The following is a 16,007-nucleotide window of genomic DNA, read 5'->3' on the forward strand; positions in this document are numbered from 1 at the left end:
CATCGTGTCGTTTGTTAACATTTTACTCGTACATGGTGTTTTACGGTAGATAAACGGGTCAATGACACACAGGAAAGAGATCACGGATGTCACGACGCAATTCACAGCGGCTCGTTTACAAATGTAGCCTGCAGCACATCTAGCTATTTAAAACTACTCTACACTGGAGGAGCGGTGTTTGGCTTAGCCGACCTGCGGGAGAATGACGAGCGCAGTGAAGCTGTCCGCTTTAGCGGGACCGGTGTCGACGCTGTACCGGTTCCGTGGCGCCCTCGTCGGTGCCGTGCTGGGAGATTGTATAGGCGGCGAGTTTGAAGGAGCCGAAGACGTGCCTATGGACCGGGTTCTCCAGCACCTTAGCGGGCTGGACGATGACACACGAGGGGATGGTAAGCACTTGCAAACTCTTATGTTAGTCGCAAACGTGTGAATGTGGCACAGCCTCTACTGTCCGTCAGTGTGTAGCTGGTACAGGCCAGTTAACCGGTTACCTGACCTGGTACACTAAACTGCAAGCACCATAAACTATAAGAACTATATTACACTCATTTAGAATTCTAACAAATGGCTCCTTTAGATTATGTTTACAGATATTGAGAAATCAGAACCTGAGCCCTATGAAGAGGCCACAGGTTACATATCTTGGTTTGCAAAACAATGGAAGCCATAGTTGGGCAAAGGAAGTGGACGAGCGTTCATCATGGATGAGCTCATCATGGCTGTCAACCTTGGACTGAGTTTTTCACGAGGCCGCAGCCTATTCTGAGCTGCTACACTGTAGCATCATCCGGACATTTTAAAATGAGAGTAGGTATGGAGACATGTGCTCTGTGCCATGCTACTGAACTCGCAGAACCAAACTGTGTAAATGACTATACTCCTGTAGTGTAACGCCACACCAGTAATCACTTCCAAAATCGTTTCAGTTCATGCTGAAAACCCACTCATTTCATGTATTTGCAGAACTGTTAGACTACCCTTTTTTGCTGGAGGAAGATTATGGTTGTTCTCTTCAGACCATAACATGGTCAGAGCAGACAATAGCTTACGTTTACGACAACTACAACAGCACATAATTACCAACAATTTGTCACATTGAGCAACATCCATTCAGTGAGCTTATCTGCACCGGGCCATCTCCTGAAAAGACAAGTGTGCATGAGTCAGTTTTTCAGGGTACTGTTTGAGTGCAAATCTGACAGTATGAAACAACTGCGCTATGAATATGTGCAACTATCCTGTGCTATCATCTCACTGGTACTGTAGTCCAGTGTCTTGTGTAGGGTTGCAGCGGTAACCGGTTTCACGGTATACCATGGTATTAAAATGCACAGTTATCATACCGTTCATACACCTATACAAGGTGGCATTAAAACACTTGTACGTCTCTTTCAAAGTCCATTCCAATATTTCACAGCACGTTAAACTTAATTAAGGTAAATATTTATACATATACTCGAAATAATTCAAATTCGCTTTTTTATTCACATTATTTAATGGTTTTTTTTCAAAACGTCCAATCTTAACGTCTTCACGTTCTCTCATATTTCGTCCTGGAATTACAAGAGGCTCATATTTGTTAACGTAATACAAAAGAACTGTTCAGTCAGACAGCTATTTGTTGTGAAACGAAGTAGTTACAATTTCAAGCATTTTCAAATACTTTAGCCTAAATGTCAGCACAAGCCCCTTCCCGCCACCTAAAATTAAAAAAAAGCACATATATATTTTTTTCTCATTATTAAGTAAATTGCTATCTCATTATTTCGAGATACTATAGTGACTTAGTATCTCGAAATAATGAGAGCAATTTACTTAATAATGAGTAAAAATATATATATGTGCTGTTTTTTTTTTATTTTAGGTGGCGGGAATGGGCTTCCATAGTATCTGGTTATATTCCAACTTGGCAGTAAAACGGACGTTTACAACAGTTGTTGATTAGACACTGACCAGGCTCAGTGTATCAGATATTAAATAATTTAAACTTAAATAATTGTAGGCCTACTGAAATCCATGATTTAGGTTTCTCTAATTTAGCAGTATTTATAAATAGGTGTACAGCTTATTTTTTTATAAAGGAGACATTTTGTATACAATAGTTCCTGGTTTCTACAATAAATAGTTAATTGAACAAAAAAAAACTTTTGTTGCAATTTCTTTAATGGTCAGTGTATCTTTTAATAATATACACTACCGTTCAAAAGTTTGGGGTCACCTAGACAATTTTGTGTTTTCCCTGAAATCTCATACTTTTATTTATCAAATGAGTTGCAAAATGAATAGAAATATAGTCCAGACATTGACAAGGTAGAAATAATGTTTTTTTTTTATTTGAAATAATTTTCTACTTTAAACTTTGCTTTCGTCAAAGAATGCTCCCTTAGCAGCAATTACAGCATTGCAGACCTTTGGCATTCTAGCTGTTAATTTGCTGAGGTAATCTGGAGAAATTTCACCCCATGCTTTCAGAAGCCGCTCCCACAAGTTTGATTGGGTTAATGGGCACTTTTTTCGTACCATACGGTCAAGCTGCTCCCACAACAGTTCAATGGGGTTGAGATCTGGTGACTGCGCTGGCCACTCCATTACCGATAAAACACCAGCTGCCTGCTTCTTCTCTAAATAGTTTGTGCATAATTTGGAGGTGTGCTTTGGGTCATTGTCCTGTTGCAGGATGAAATTGGCTCCAATCAAGCGCTGTCCACAGGGTATGGCATGGCGTTGCAAAATGGAGTGATAGCCTTCCTTATTCAAAATCCCTTTTACCTTGTTCAAATCTCCCACTTTACCAGCACCAAAGCAATCCCAGACCATCACATTACCTCCACCATGTTTGACAGATGGTGTCAGGCACTCTTCCAGCATCTTTTCAGTTGTTCTGCGTCTCACAAATGTTCGTCTGTGTGATCCAAACACCTCAAACTTTGATTCATCTGTCCATAACACTTTTTTCCAATCTTCCTCTGTCCAATTTTGCCCATATTAAGCTTTTTCTTTTATTAGCCAGATATGGCTTTTTCTTTGCCACTCTGCCCTGAAGGCCAGCATCCCGGAGTCGCCTCTTCACTGTAGACGTTGACACTGGCGTTTTGCGGGTACTATTTAATGAAGCTGCCAGTTGAGGACCTGTGAGGCGTCGATTTCTCAAACTGGAGACTCTAATGTACTTGTCTTCTTGCTCAGTTGTGCAGCGGGGCCTTCCACTTCTCCTTCTACTCTGGTTAGAGCCTGTCTGTGCTCTCCTCTGAAGGGAGTAGTACACACCATTGTAGGAAATCTTCAGTTTCTTGGCAATGTCTCGCATGGAATAGACTTCATTTCTCAGAACAAGAATAGACTGTCGAGTTTCAATTGAAAGTTGTTTTTTTCTGGCCATTTTGTGAGTTTAATCGAACCAACAATTGTAATGCTCCAGATTCTCAACTAGCTCAAAGGAAGGTCAGTTTTATAGCTTCTTTAATCAGCAAAACTGTTTTCAGCTGTGCTAACCTACTTGCACAAGGGTTTTCAAGGGTTTTCTAAATATCCAATAGCCTCCTTACAGAGTTAGCAAACACAATGTACCATTAGAACACTGGAGTGATGGTTTTTGGAAATGGGTCTCCATACATCTATGTAGATATTGCATTAAAAACCAGATGTTTACAGCTAGAATAGTCATTTACCACATTAATAATGTATAGAGTGTATTTGATGCATTTAATGTTAGCTAAATTGAAAAAAAAACTGCTTTTCTTTCAAAAATAAGAAAATTTCTAAGTGACCCCAAACTTTTGAATGGTAGTGTATGTAACAAACTGTGATACTGTGATAACCGTGATACCGCGGTATTTCCTGAGACGGTTATCATCCCGTGAAAATCTCATACCGTTGCAACCCTAGTCCTGTGAAACACAATATTGACTACTTCATGCCTATTTCGTACTGTCATCATGTATTGTAATGTTTAGTTTCAGAGAGTGGTGGTGACATCAGTCTGTTCAGCCATTAGCCAGAATGGTGGTGTTCATTATCATGCCACACTTGATGCCTACAACAATGCCCTTGACAACCAACACTCTGCATGACATACTCTCCTCATCACCATGGGGATGGACCAGAGTAGTCTAACATTCCACCAGGCTGCTCGGGTACACAACTGGTTCATTCAACACCCGCAATTGATAATCTCCATTCCTCAATCCTATTAAGGAGTTATTTTCTGCATGGAAGTGGACGTGCTATGATCACCAACCCCACCAACACGTTCCCCTTCTCCAGGCAATGGTGGAAGCTTGTGGCATTGAGGATACATTCCAGGGCTTGATGTGTCACTTCAGACTGTACATACCCCGCTGTCTGGCCAAAGAGGACTGCGCCTGTGATATTGGTCAGCTCTTGTGGCCAAACCCAAATAAGAAACAATATGCACCCTAATTTTTTATGCCCGTTACAAGCCATTTTTGTTTACTTTTTTGCTATCTATGTTTTGCAGTATGTACAGAATGAGTTGCATTACTGATCATGTTAAAAAATTATAAAATTAACATTCCCTTGTTGGTTTACAGTAATTGGTTTACTTTATGGTGTATATGTACTGAATATGGACACATACATGCGGATATTAGAGCAATGTCCCTTGCACATTGAAAACAGAAGGTAGTGGTGTTTTCCATTCATCACATCGGTGCAGAGTTGTCGTATAGATAAAGATGGTGTATGTGTGTGCATAAATCATTTGATATGTTTGTGCAGTTTGGATGCAAAAATGCCAATTTAGCAAGAGTTTTAACTGAGGAGTTTGCTTTTTTCAAAAGCTTGAGGCATTTTGCATGGTGTGTGGGTGTCTGTGGCTTCGGCTACTGTGTGTTAAGTTTTGTCGACATGGTTTTAGGAGTTGGTTCCTGGCGATAGCAAAAAAAAAACTGTAAAAGTTTCCCCAGATGGAGTAGTGGCTGCTGCCACACAGATAATTAAAAAATTGTTTATACATTTAGTGTTTAAATGTGAGTTGCTGATCTGCTGTTCCCTCATGTGTCATATCTATAACTCCTCAGGAATACTGCAATATAGTGATGACACAGCTATGTTGCGTTGTGTTGCCCATTCACTTCTGACCAGGACGGGGTTTGACGAACAAGACATGGCTCGCAGGTAGTTTTTGGAAGTGTTATCGGTGAAAGTGAAGTCTGTACACTGCTGTTTCTCCCCGTGTTTACATATTCCTATGTACCTTTTAATTGTAGATTTGCAAAAGAGTATAGCCTTGCCCCAGGCCGTGGCTATGGATCAGGAGTCATCCAAGTTCTGCGGAAACTCGCGTCGCCTCAACTCAGCGACGTGTTTCAGCCAGCGCGTGCTCAGTTTGGCGGGCGCGGGTCCTTCGGGAACGGTGGGGCGATGAGAGCTGCCCCCTTCGCCCTTGCTTTCAAAAATGCTGCTGACGTCAGGAGGGTGTGTATCTAAATTAAATGACATTCAAAATTTTTACTTTAGATTTTTTTTTTTTGGCTGCTTAAAATAAGTGGTTTCTACACCATAACTGACTGACGACCTCTGTAAAATGTGCCTTTGTCCAGGGGGTACATACAAGTTATGAACTTTAAGGAATCAGTTTCCTCCTTATCATTAAATGGTGAAACTGTTCTAAGCCTTTCTCTCTCTCTCTCTCTCCCCCTCTCTCCCTCTCCCTCCCTCCCTCCCTGCAGTACTCCAGGCTAGGTGCTATGCTTACCCACTCCTGCTCTCTTGGCTACAATGGAGCTGTACTGCAGGCTCTTGCTGTCCACCTGTCTCTGCAGGGCACCCTGGCCTTACCACAGGAGTTCATCAACAAGCTCATCTCTGAGATGGAGGAAGTGGAGAAAGATGAGACTGTCCAGCGTGACTCTAAAGCGTGAGTGATTAGCTCATCAGTGAGGCTTTTTCATATCAGTAATTACATAATACATTTCAAGGGGGTTGGCCAATAAGCAGGACCGCTGGATTAATGCACTAACTTTGGGTTTAACTAGGTCTTACCACTATGTTATGACATCTTGATATGTTTGATTTGTAACCACTTAAATTCAATAGCAAATAATGTCATATATGGTCTGAAGCTTCAGTGGAATTAATTAATTGATCTGACTTCATATCAATTAAATACTAAATTAAATACATTCCAATTCTAAATAATTCTTTTTTACAGGCTTAATTTGGCAGAATTTCCGTATTGCACACGCTTACACAAAGTCAAGGAGCTTATGGAGCGGAACAGCGTCAGCATTGAGGAGGTCATTTCAGAACTTGGTTAGTACTCTGTGTTTAGTGTACTTTAAATGAGTGAATTCCAGTGTACTGGAGGCCTTAGTGTGTATCTGTGCCGCACGTTAATTTGTCTTGTGTCTGTAGGGAACGGCATTGCTGCTCTGGAGTCTGTCCCTACAGCCATCTTCTGTGTGCTGCACTGCTTGGAGGCACGGGAAGGCCTGCCAGAGCGCTACGGTGGACTGGAGAGGACAATAGCCTACAGTTTAGCCCTGGGTGGAGACACAGACACCATTGCCTGCATGGCAGGTGCCATCGCAGGGGCCCACTATGGCATTGTGGGTATTCCCCAAAGCTGGCAGAGGAGCTGTGAGGGAGCAGAGGAAGCCGACCAGCTGGCTGAGCGCTTGTACAAACTGTACCACCTCCAACAGCCAGAGGATGACATGGCTTTGAGTGATCAACCACAGTCACATGGCAGTAGTCAGCATCCACCAAATACTGACTGACCCACCATATTGGTACACACAAACAAACACACCCTTTCATGCTCAGGCACACGACAGTGGTTTAGCACCTAGGGTCTCACAGCTGATGGAGCAAATCTTTTTAAAAGGCTAAAACATTGTGGCATATGTCTTATGTTGTGGAAAACTGTTTACAATAATAATAAAAAAACAAAAGCACTTCCATCTTAAAATGTTAACAAAACAGGTGAAATGTTTGTGATGATGGCCTTCTTTCAAACCAACAACAGACAAAATTATGCTCTTTAAAATTGCAAATGCAAAGAAATTGGTAAATGAAAATATTATTCTATATTCTATAACAGACATTGTCTTTTTCATTTGTTTATACTCAGATAAGGTTAACTTGCAACTAGGGTTGCCTGCTGTCCCGGTTTTCCCGGGCTGTCCCGGTTTTCCTTCTTTTTATAATAACATTCATTTAATGTCCCGGTTTTCACTAGGTTAGTTCAAACGACTATTTAGACTGTTTCTGCACACTTAAAATCCGTATTTTTTTCTTGCTGTGTCCATTTTACACCCGCCCCCGGTAACATTTTATGTTCGCGTATGAGTGTCTCCTTGTTTTTTGTCAGACCTAGGTGGCAACCCTACTTGCAACTAATACCAGAGTTAAAGTCTATGTTTATGGGCAACCCTTAAATAGACTGTAATTTTCACCTGTATCCACATTTAATGTGCAAAAAAATTAGCTGATAATTTTGGGCACTGGAAGGAGTTTCCTAATGGAAAAAGAAGGAACTATCCAGTATTGATATGTTTTCGGTGTAACATATTATCCTTCCTGTAGATGGCAGTAATGTGTTTTACAAAGTTGAATGCGCCAGTGATTAAATACAAGGGAAAAAGAATGGGTGCATGTAACGGAAGTCATTAGAGCTTGTGTTTTCATGTGTTTGTGGTTTACGTATATAGTAACACATGTGAAATGAGCGGTAAGCATTTTGGGATTTAATTTAATTAAATCCCAGCATTTAATTGTGTGCTGTTTGCAACCAGAAAGACTGATGTCTGACCATTTCCCCTCTATCCGCTAATTGGCGCACAGTTGCTTGGTTACATATATATGCCTAGTTAATTTGTAATGCTTTCATATACAGCGCAGCTGCTTTGACTGATGAGATCAGCTTTGCTTTCACACAGCGATGAAATGGGATTCAATAGAGTCCAAACCTGTTTCTGGTGACTTAGCATTAATTTGTTTGTATATTGTAGATAAACATTGTGAGACCCCGACCTCAGCAAGAAAAGGTAACTTGACGGGAAGCGCCAGAAAGCTGAAGGACAATGCTGCAGACTGGCACAATCTTATCCTGAAATGGGACCGCCTGAATGATGAGGGATCTTCTGTCGCCACCAAAATTGTTAATTTCAAAATAAACAAAGAGTAAGGCGTTCTTCTCATATTGAATATGCTGCATTTGAATATTTATGATGGCTGTTTTCAGATTGGTCAACTTCACTCATTCATGGTCTTTGGAACAGGTCTGTAAAGGAGAATGATGTGCTTATGGAGGGGAATCATTTATCAGTATCTCCTTCGTCAATGCATCAGAACAGCCAAGAGCTACAGGCTGAATGCACCAAACTACAGGATGTTGTAGACAAAATGGTATGATTTGATTTGGAAGATCAAATAGATGTGTTTTCCTTTAAACATGCTTATATTGATTATATTTAATGATTTGTGCAGTGGTGACCTTGTAGTGTGTAAATGGATATAATGTTTCTTTCACCTAAGGCCCACATTCTGTCAAAAATGGAAAAAATAGTCTCTGCTGAAAAGGGTATATGTGAATTGGAGAAATTTCAGTATGGAGCAAAAGGCAGACCAGCCCCACTCTTCCTGACATGGTCTACCCAACAGTTTGGTGAGAAGCAAATATTCATTAAGAATAGCAACATAGTCCAAAAAATAGATTAAGCCTTTTACAGTAGTATACAATATGCATTACAATTGCAGTCTAAAAACCTGCATTAATCTGATTCCCACGTTGTCTGGTGCAGCTGAAGTGTCCTCCAGACTGTATGATGCTTATGAGCAGGAGCTGGCCCTCAAGAGATTTATACTACGGGAACTGGCCCACACCACTAACACGGATCTCTCCATGGTCTACCTCTCCTCTTGGCTGTACCAGCCCTATATTGAGGACTCCACTAAACTGCTGCTGGAGAGCTTGCTGATGGAGACAGGTCACAGAGCGCTGTGATCATTTGTGGAAGTGCTTTTGTTTTATAGTAAGTGGGTAGAAAGTGAGAATGGGTTTTACGTTGAATTGGAAAAGGTCAATGTTTTCTGGAATGCCAAAATTGCTCAAATTTCTAATGAAACATACTATGGCATTAAAACGTGTTCTGTGCTCACATACAGCACAGGCTTCTGTTGTGGAAGTAATTTAAAAAAAAGCTAATGTAAAATGATATATATATGTAAAATATATCATTTACTGAACTAAAGATGTTTCCTTAAACCTATGTATGCCTGACACATTATACATACACACACATACATACATACACACACATCACAAAAGAAATCTATAGATTTGACTAATCCTGGTGTTTTGTGCATTTTGTCATCTATTAAGAGGTCTATTAATGAATGCAGTAAAATAATAGAATATGAAGTGAGTTTGCAGCTATAAGGCCTCAAGTAGCATGTAGCCATTCTTTTTCTAAAATCCTATTTTGTGTTTTTCCTACTACATATAGATTTGGATATGAATTATTTAAAAAGGTATAATTCTGAAACTAAACCGGTTCCACTCACTGAATTTAGTCTTAGTAACACATTTGACTTGACCTTGATTTTCACTTTAGCAGCTTGTTGGGCATATGAAGCCAGTGACTATTTGAGCACAAAAACATTTCTAGTTAGCAAAATTTTGTTGTATGATTTGTTATGATTTAAGTTTACTAACTGGTATGAGCCTTAAGAAACATTTAGTTTGATGGAAAACATTTTGTCACTTTTGTATTCCTTTGTCTAAGACTATATGACAGATCTTATATGAAGTAGTCTCAAGTTACAAAAAGGCACTCGCAAAGATTGTTTTAATGTTATCTGTTCATGTATTCCCTTGGTATTACAAATGTTGAGATGTCTGAAAAAAACACAGTATGCCCAAAGATTATATAAAAAGTAATAAAATAGTGCTTTTTAAACGACCATTGAACTGGACAAACTACTATTTGACATGTAACAAACAATGAAACAATTATATAGAGGTAACCTGGGATTTTAGACACAAGACATGCTTATTCTTTAACCTTCAAATTTCTCATCTGATTAAGTAGTTTAATCCAACTTGGTTTAATGTCAGCCATCTTATTTTCCCTCCTGAGGAACATTACAAATTGTAATGAAGTTTATCAAATTAATTTCCATAAATCATTCTTTTGCATGTACTGAGTGCTTAAAGCATTTATCTATGCATATTTATCATGCTGTACTGTAATTTTGTTTCACCCTGTAGACATATACAGAGTTCCGATTTACATCATGGACAGTAGGTACGTGTACCAAGACGACGTCATAGCTAGGGGAAGGAAAAGAAGAGTTTTGGCAGCTAGAATAACGAAATGTAAAGGTAACAGGTCTACGTGTCAAATCTCCTAAATCTTACATACTTTAACAAAGACTGAACAAAAACATTGCACTAATCTATAATAATGATGGTGATGATAATAATAATACTTTGTTTTTACAAATTTACAAAGAATTGCAATAAAAAGTTCCTTGAAAAAAAAACACCACAATGCAGCTTGTTTGGAGTGGCCGACAAATTATAGGGTTTCACAAGTTGGCAGCCCCTCAAGTCTTTCTCTCAGTTTCAATGCCAAGTAGAGCATGGACAGTCTCCAGAGGCACCCCTTCTGGTGCCTCAATATGCATGGTGGTGCCGTCTGGCTCATTCACAATGACGATTCCCTTAGAGGCCAGCTCCTCAGCGCTCTGCCTGACCAGGCCCTCTGCTGTCTGAATGAGCACCGGAGCTTCTTCTTCAGCCTGGACAGGCAGCGATGCCTGACTGGCTACAGGTTCTTCCGTACTTCCTGCCTCTCCCATGCCACCTTCTTGCGGAGGATCACAGCTCACGTCCTGTGCCACAGTTTCCTGAGGGGCACTTTTATATTCTGCGTCAGAGCTCAATGCCTGTTCTAGTTGTTTCACCTCATCCGCAATGTCCACGGTCCCATCGCTTGCAAGAACGTCAGAAAGCTCCCTTTCAGGATCTTCTTGAGGTTTGGAAGCCACAGTATTGAGAACTGAATCTCCTGTGTCCATGGGTTCTTCTTCTGGCTGTACTCCAGGGGCCGTGTCAGGGTTCGGTGAGGCTTCACCATCAACAAGTGCTTCAGGAGTCAAGTTCTCCAGACGGGTCAAGAGCACCTGGGGTTCCCGGACCACTGCAGAGCCATCACTAGACTCCTCCTTCTGAATACCATTCTGATTTACAGCAGAACCATTGTTCTCTCCACCACAGTTCTCCATTTTAAACCTCTTTGCTGGCGGCAGCATTTTGGTATTCTAAAAATTAAAAACAAATATGTGAGAGCTCTTATACACTATCTAGTAATAATTTTGGTAACATGACATGACTATGACAAGCCCAAATATATTGATTACAAGTAGTTCTAGTGAAATGTCTGGTGACATGAAAATGCTCTTATAACATTGTAGTTGCATCTTCAGTGTCAACAGGATGTGTATATATGTATGAGGAACACACTGTATAGGTTCACCTCGATATTCCTTAAGTTCTTTGTGGCCTGATTTGGCCTCACTAGACCCTGTTGTCCCTGAGGGGAAGTCAGGAGTGTCAATGCACTAGATGGATCAGTAATACCCAGCGATTTGAAGACCTTTAAGAGACAAAGATGTATATGAAAAAGAGGAAATACGGAATAATAATTTATAATTATAAATAATTTATTATTATAGTCATGGTTTTGTTGTTTCTATTATTTAAACAACAGGGTTCTTACTTCCATGTTGTTGACCTCTATAGCGGTTCGGGAAGCTGGTGCAATACTAAAGTGCTCTTGTGCCATCTTCTTCACCTGGCTGTAGAGTTGCTCAAATTCTCTATATACACTGGGAAACTGCTGCTTTGATGGGTGACCCTTTTCCACCTTCAAGGAAGGAAATTAAAAATACACAACTGTAGTGTTCATAGTGCTTTTTTTTTACTTCTTCACTTTTTGTATCGACTTAAATTTACCCCAAGAGATGTTCAATTAAAGCATTGAAGCTTGAATTAAAAACATATACCATATGAACAAAAGCACTAACAATGCAGTCTGCTTCTCACTTTATATACACACACACACACACACACACACACACACACACACTGTGTATTCACAGGCTGTGTATTCAGTAACTGAAGATGACATGGAATTAATGTATAATGCATTACCTTCATTAGGACAAACTCCCATACAGTCATGACCTTGGCCAGGCGAGGAAGAACAATCTCAATCAGGTCCTCATCATCATACTGTTGTATAAACTGAAGAGAGAAGACAATTTCTTAATATGCAACTCTGGTGCATCCTCCTCAAGATACTTATAATAGCTTATCGTGCCTAATTTTCAGACTGCTGCCAAATACTAACAGACACCTTGCCTTCCTTGTTTTTATTAAGCACTAACAATAATGACCACCTTCCTTTCTACTTCCTTCGCCAAGTTTGCCGTTATATACTGCATGCACGTCATGACGGTGCAAAAAGAAATCTACCGACGTGCACTGGAATGTTGTCTCTAGGCAGAGCCTTACTTGTGTCAGTCGAGCTCTCTGTCTCTGTGCCTGCTGCTCCACAGTAACTGCTGTCGCTGCCGTGTGGTGTTTAGGGGGGCGGCCCCGACGGCCCCTCTTGGGTTTCCGCCCGAGCCTCTTGGGAAGATTAGGTCTGCCAGACCCCCTGGGTCTTCCAGGTCTGCGTGGTTCTATCTGTCTAGTAGAATCTGCTTGCACCTGTATAGAAGAGCGACATCTAGTTAAGTCATTTGCCATTTGTACCGCAGTGCTGTTGTAACCATTGTTGGAATCACTCTAAGAACAGCCACACACGACAAAGAACTAAACAAACAGCCGACAAAACAAACAATTATTCTCCTAACTTCATGTTAATTAAAGAAAAGACATCTTAACTTTTTGAGTGGTAGTTGTTTTCACAGGACTAGTTTTGGGGGCTTCGGTCACTGGCAGCTCCACCGTAGGCTTGGCGTCATCCTCTGCTGGGCGAGGTGACTGCTTTCTCTCATGAGTGGGATTTAATCTGTAGTGTCTGTTCAACCCAGCCAGGCCTATGTAGGATTTCTCACATACGTCACATTTAAAGGCTTTACTGCGGAGGTTTAGACGGTCTTCTGCCTTCTTTTTACCTTCTTCACCCTCCTCATCTTCCACACTAATCTCAGAGTAGTCATCAGAGTCTGACTGATGGCTCTCGGCCAGGTCTTCGTTCTTGATGAACTTGTAGTCCTTCACCTTGTGCTTAGGAGGCCGGGACACACGACCAGAGCGGGTCTGGATTTTCTGGGGCTTCTTCTGTCGATTCTTGACTCTAGGCTTCTCTTTTTCAACAGCTGGGGTCGACACCTTTGTGACAACAGTAGTAACCTTGGTAGGTGGAGCCAACACCTTTGTGGTCGGTGATGAAACGCTGGTGGGCGGAGTTGGAGCCAATATCACGGTTGGAGGCGTGGCTACTGTGGCTGGCTTGATTGCAGGGCTCTTGGCAGGGTTAGGGCTGTGGGTAGGAGCAGGAGCAGGTGCCTGAACTTTGCGCACAATTGGGACAGAAATGCTGCTCACAACTGGAGCTGGTTTCTGAAGGAGAAGCTGAATAGGGGGCTCTCCTGGATTCTGTAGGAAATACTGCTGCTGTCCAGGCACTGGGGTAATGTGGATTATTTGAGGAGTGCTAACCGTGCCCACAGTTGAGACTTTAACCACAGACTGGCTTACTGGCAGACTCTGTGGCTGCAAGATTGTAATGGGAGCAGTCTGACGTTGCTTGATTTCCTGTTTTGGTGGTGCCTGTACTTGAATGTGAATAGGTTCTACAGCCTGGGAATGTAAGTGAAAAAAAGTTATAAGCGTAATACCATAGAAATATTTAGGCTACGAATACCACTTCAATCTTAAAAAATAAAAAAAAACGGCCTGAATGACCCAACAAATAACAACAAACTCTTTTTTATAGAGTCACAGACCACAAAACCCACATGCATGAAGTTCTATGAGCATTTGTTTGCGACAAAAATGAATTGGACATACAAAAAAGGTCGAAGACTGAAATATGTAATGTCATCAATCATAGCGGACGGTTTACATTTGGGGGTACGTACTGAATTGATCTTACCTTTTGGTGAATCAGGTGTGCACCGTTTTGCGACTGCTGCAGTGCCACTTGTTTGGCAACACTCTGTAACTGCTGAGACGCGTTCTGGACGATGGTAAACGGCTGGGGCTGTATGGTCGCGGTCAGCGATCCTCCTGATGAAATCAAGTTTCCTGGCTCAAGGGTTATAAACGACGTCGGCTGCGCCGTGACAGTCCTCTGCAGTATTTTAGGGGCTGCTGCGTGAGACCGAACCGGCTCCGTCTGAGCAATCACCTGGGACTTGTTAACGTGGTCTATAACCTGTTGCATGTCGATGGACGAGATTGTCCCGGGTTTAACGGCCTGGGAGGGGGCGGCAGGCGGTTTGGCGCTCTGGGTCTGCTCAAAGATGCGAGCCGCTTCGCTCCCCGTGACTTGGACCAGCTGCTGTTTGGATAACTGTTCGATGAGCTGCTGCTGCTCCTCGGCGGACAACCCCGAACTCTCCACAAAACTCCCGTCGGGCTGGACGTATATGATGGTGGTGGCGGGCGCAAGCGCGTTTAGGAACTCGCTGCTCACGGTCGTGATGGCTCCCTCCACGTTATCGGCCGCCTGCACGTACGACGTTAAAACCTCCGCGCCCAGGATCTGGCCCATCACCTCCTGGCAGCCGTCCGCGGGTTTTCCGTCGGGTCCCGAACCGCCGTGTACCGACTCGGACGGGCCTTGTCCGCCGCCCCCTCCGCCAGCCGCGGTCACGGTACACACCTTAACGCTGCACGCCTCCACGCGATGTTCGCCCTCGGCGGGGAGCGCAGCCGCGGTCGGTACGTGCACCTGCGAGCCGCTCCCGCCCGGTGGGTCAGCCTCCGCCGCGGCAGCGCCGCTCCCGCCCGGTGGGTCAGCCTCCGCCGCGGCAGCGCCGCTCGTGTTATTGCTCTCATCTTCGTTGTCCGCCATTTTGATTACGGGAGCGAGCTAGCTAGTTAGCCAGATAGCCTGGAAACGGTCGTTAAAACCTTCACGTACGTGCTCTTTAACGATAAATGCTGAAGGATTGTTGTTAAATGCAGAGAAAAAAATGCACCCGTGTCAAATATTTGGCCGAAACATGTGAAATTTGTTTAGCTGCAATAATGCAATAATCCTAAAATGTATCGGGTTGCGATGGTAGCTAGGCGATAGATATTCCCATCCATGCTACGATGGCGAGGTGGGGGCGGGGGGGTGTGAATAACAACAAATGCCGTCATTTCCGCTTCCTAAAGTGATGACGTATTACGTATTACGCGCCATTTTCCACCTGTTCTTGCACCGCCTGATTTCGAGTATGACAAAGACGTATGAGCAGGTGGATATAATTCACTATCGTGTCTCTGAAAGAGGTTAGGGAAGAAATTAGACGAGGGCGTCATTTCGAAAACAAGTATTTGTATCTTAGGATAATCGACCCGTTTCCGTAGCTTTGAAAACAAACATTATTCACTTATGTAGCTAATTTATTTATAAAAGAATGTCACACTTAAATGTTTTACCGCAACTCCTTACTGAGATTTTGATCTGTCCAGTCATGGCCAACAGTTTTGAGAATGACACAAATATATTTTCACATGATCTGCTGCCCTCTGGTTTTTATGTGTGTTTGTGAGATGTTTATCACATACAGAAATATAATTGCAATCATATGAGTAACAAAAGCTTTTATTGACAGTTAGAATGAGTTAATGCAGCAATATTTGCAGTGTTGACCATTCTTCTGGACCTCTGCAATTCTCCGTGGCATGCTCTCAACTTCTGGACCAAATCCTGACTGATAGCAGTCCATTCTTGCACAATCAGTGCTTGCATTTTGTCTTGATGATTGACCACAAGTTCTCAATGGGATTAAGATCTGGGGAGTTTCCAGGT

General features: G+C 42.2%; 3 protein-coding genes across 5 annotated transcripts; 2 read left to right on the top strand and 1 right to left on the bottom strand.

Moving 5' to 3' along the window:
• Window positions 1–58: 58 nt before the first annotated feature.
• adprs (ADP-ribosylserine hydrolase) lies at window positions 59–8,110 on the top strand. Of its 2 annotated transcripts, XM_076977521.1 has the most exons (7): window positions 59–389; window positions 5,040–5,136; window positions 5,229–5,436; window positions 5,691–5,878; window positions 6,173–6,273; window positions 6,376–6,752; window positions 7,974–8,110. In XM_076977521.1, exons 1-6 carry the CDS (start codon window positions 203–205, stop codon window positions 6,738–6,740), a joined length of 1,146 nt encoding a protein of 381 aa, XP_076833636.1. In that variant the 5' UTR covers window positions 59–202; the 3' UTR covers window positions 6,741–6,752; window positions 7,974–8,110. The 2 variants fall into 2 exon arrangements, with proteins under 2 accessions (XP_076833636.1, XP_076833635.1); XM_076977520.1 differs by lacking the exon at window positions 7,974–8,110 and having other exon boundaries at window positions 6,376–6,963.
• cinp (cyclin dependent kinase 2 interacting protein) lies at window positions 7,551–10,297 on the top strand. Of its 2 annotated transcripts, none has more exons than XM_076977523.1 (5): window positions 7,551–7,693; window positions 7,974–8,145; window positions 8,244–8,370; window positions 8,500–8,629; window positions 8,766–10,297. In XM_076977523.1, the coding sequence occupies exons 1-5, from the start codon at window positions 7,687–7,689 to the stop codon at window positions 8,966–8,968; spliced, it is 639 nt and encodes a 212-aa protein (XP_076833638.1). In that variant the 5' UTR covers window positions 7,551–7,686; the 3' UTR covers window positions 8,969–10,297. The 2 variants fall into 2 exon arrangements, with proteins under 2 accessions (XP_076833638.1, XP_076833637.1); XM_076977522.1 differs by lacking the exon at window positions 7,551–7,693 and having other exon boundaries at window positions 7,739–8,145; window positions 8,766–8,996; window positions 10,235–10,297.
• Window positions 9,796–15,317, bottom strand: znf839 (zinc finger protein 839). The gene is made up of 7 exons (XM_076977513.1): window positions 14,136–15,317; window positions 12,920–13,840; window positions 12,545–12,742; window positions 12,182–12,274; window positions 11,748–11,894; window positions 11,505–11,624; window positions 9,796–11,289 (listed from the first exon to the last, which is right to left on the bottom strand). Exons 1-7 carry the CDS (start codon window positions 15,057–15,059, stop codon window positions 10,573–10,575), a joined length of 3,120 nt encoding a protein of 1,039 aa, XP_076833628.1. The 5' UTR covers window positions 15,060–15,317; the 3' UTR covers window positions 9,796–10,572.
• Window positions 15,318–16,007: the final 690 nt, after the last annotated feature.

Source organism: Brachyhypopomus gauderio, chromosome 17, assembly GCF_052324685.1.
Source record: "Brachyhypopomus gauderio isolate BG-103 chromosome 17, BGAUD_0.2, whole genome shotgun sequence".
Classification (NCBI taxonomy): domain Eukaryota; kingdom Metazoa; phylum Chordata; class Actinopteri; order Gymnotiformes; family Hypopomidae; genus Brachyhypopomus; species Brachyhypopomus gauderio.

What these genes read in the sequence shown, in the direction of transcription:
- adprs (XM_076977521.1), top strand. Translation starts at nt 203, where the DNA reads ATGACGAGCGCAGTGAAGCTGTCCGCTTTAGCGGGACCGGTGTCGACG. An exon ending in GAACAAGACATGGCTCGCAG is followed by an intron (nt 5,137 to 5,228) that starts GTAGTTTTTGGA and finishes TTTTAATTGTAG; the next exon opens with ATTTGCAAAAGAGTATAGCC. An exon ending in GTCCAGCGTGACTCTAAAGC is followed by an intron (nt 5,879 to 6,172) that starts GTGAGTGATTAG and finishes TCTTTTTTACAG; the next exon opens with GCTTAATTTGGCAGAATTTC.
- cinp (XM_076977522.1), top strand. Translation starts at nt 7,904, where the DNA reads ATGAAATGGGATTCAATAGAGTCCAAACCTGTTTCTGGTGACTTAGCA. An exon ending in AGGATGTTGTAGACAAAATG is followed by an intron (nt 8,371 to 8,499) that starts GTATGATTTGAT and finishes CTTTCACCTAAG; the next exon opens with GCCCACATTCTGTCAAAAAT. An exon ending in ATGGTCTACCCAACAGTTTG is followed by an intron (nt 8,630 to 8,765) that starts GTGAGAAGCAAA and finishes TGTCTGGTGCAG; the next exon opens with CTGAAGTGTCCTCCAGACTG.
- znf839 (XM_076977513.1), bottom strand. Translation starts at nt 15,059, where the DNA reads ATGGCGGACAACGAAGATGAGAGCAATAACACGAGCGGCGCTGCCGCG. An exon ending in GGGAGTTTGTCCTAATGAAG is followed by an intron (nt 11,895 to 12,181) that starts GTAATGCATTAT and finishes CCTTCCTTGAAG; the next exon opens with GTGGAAAAGGGTCACCCATC. An exon ending in AGAACTTAAGGAATATCGAG is followed by an intron (nt 11,290 to 11,504) that starts GTGAACCTATAC and finishes TTTAATTTTTAG; the next exon opens with AATACCAAAATGCTGCCGCC.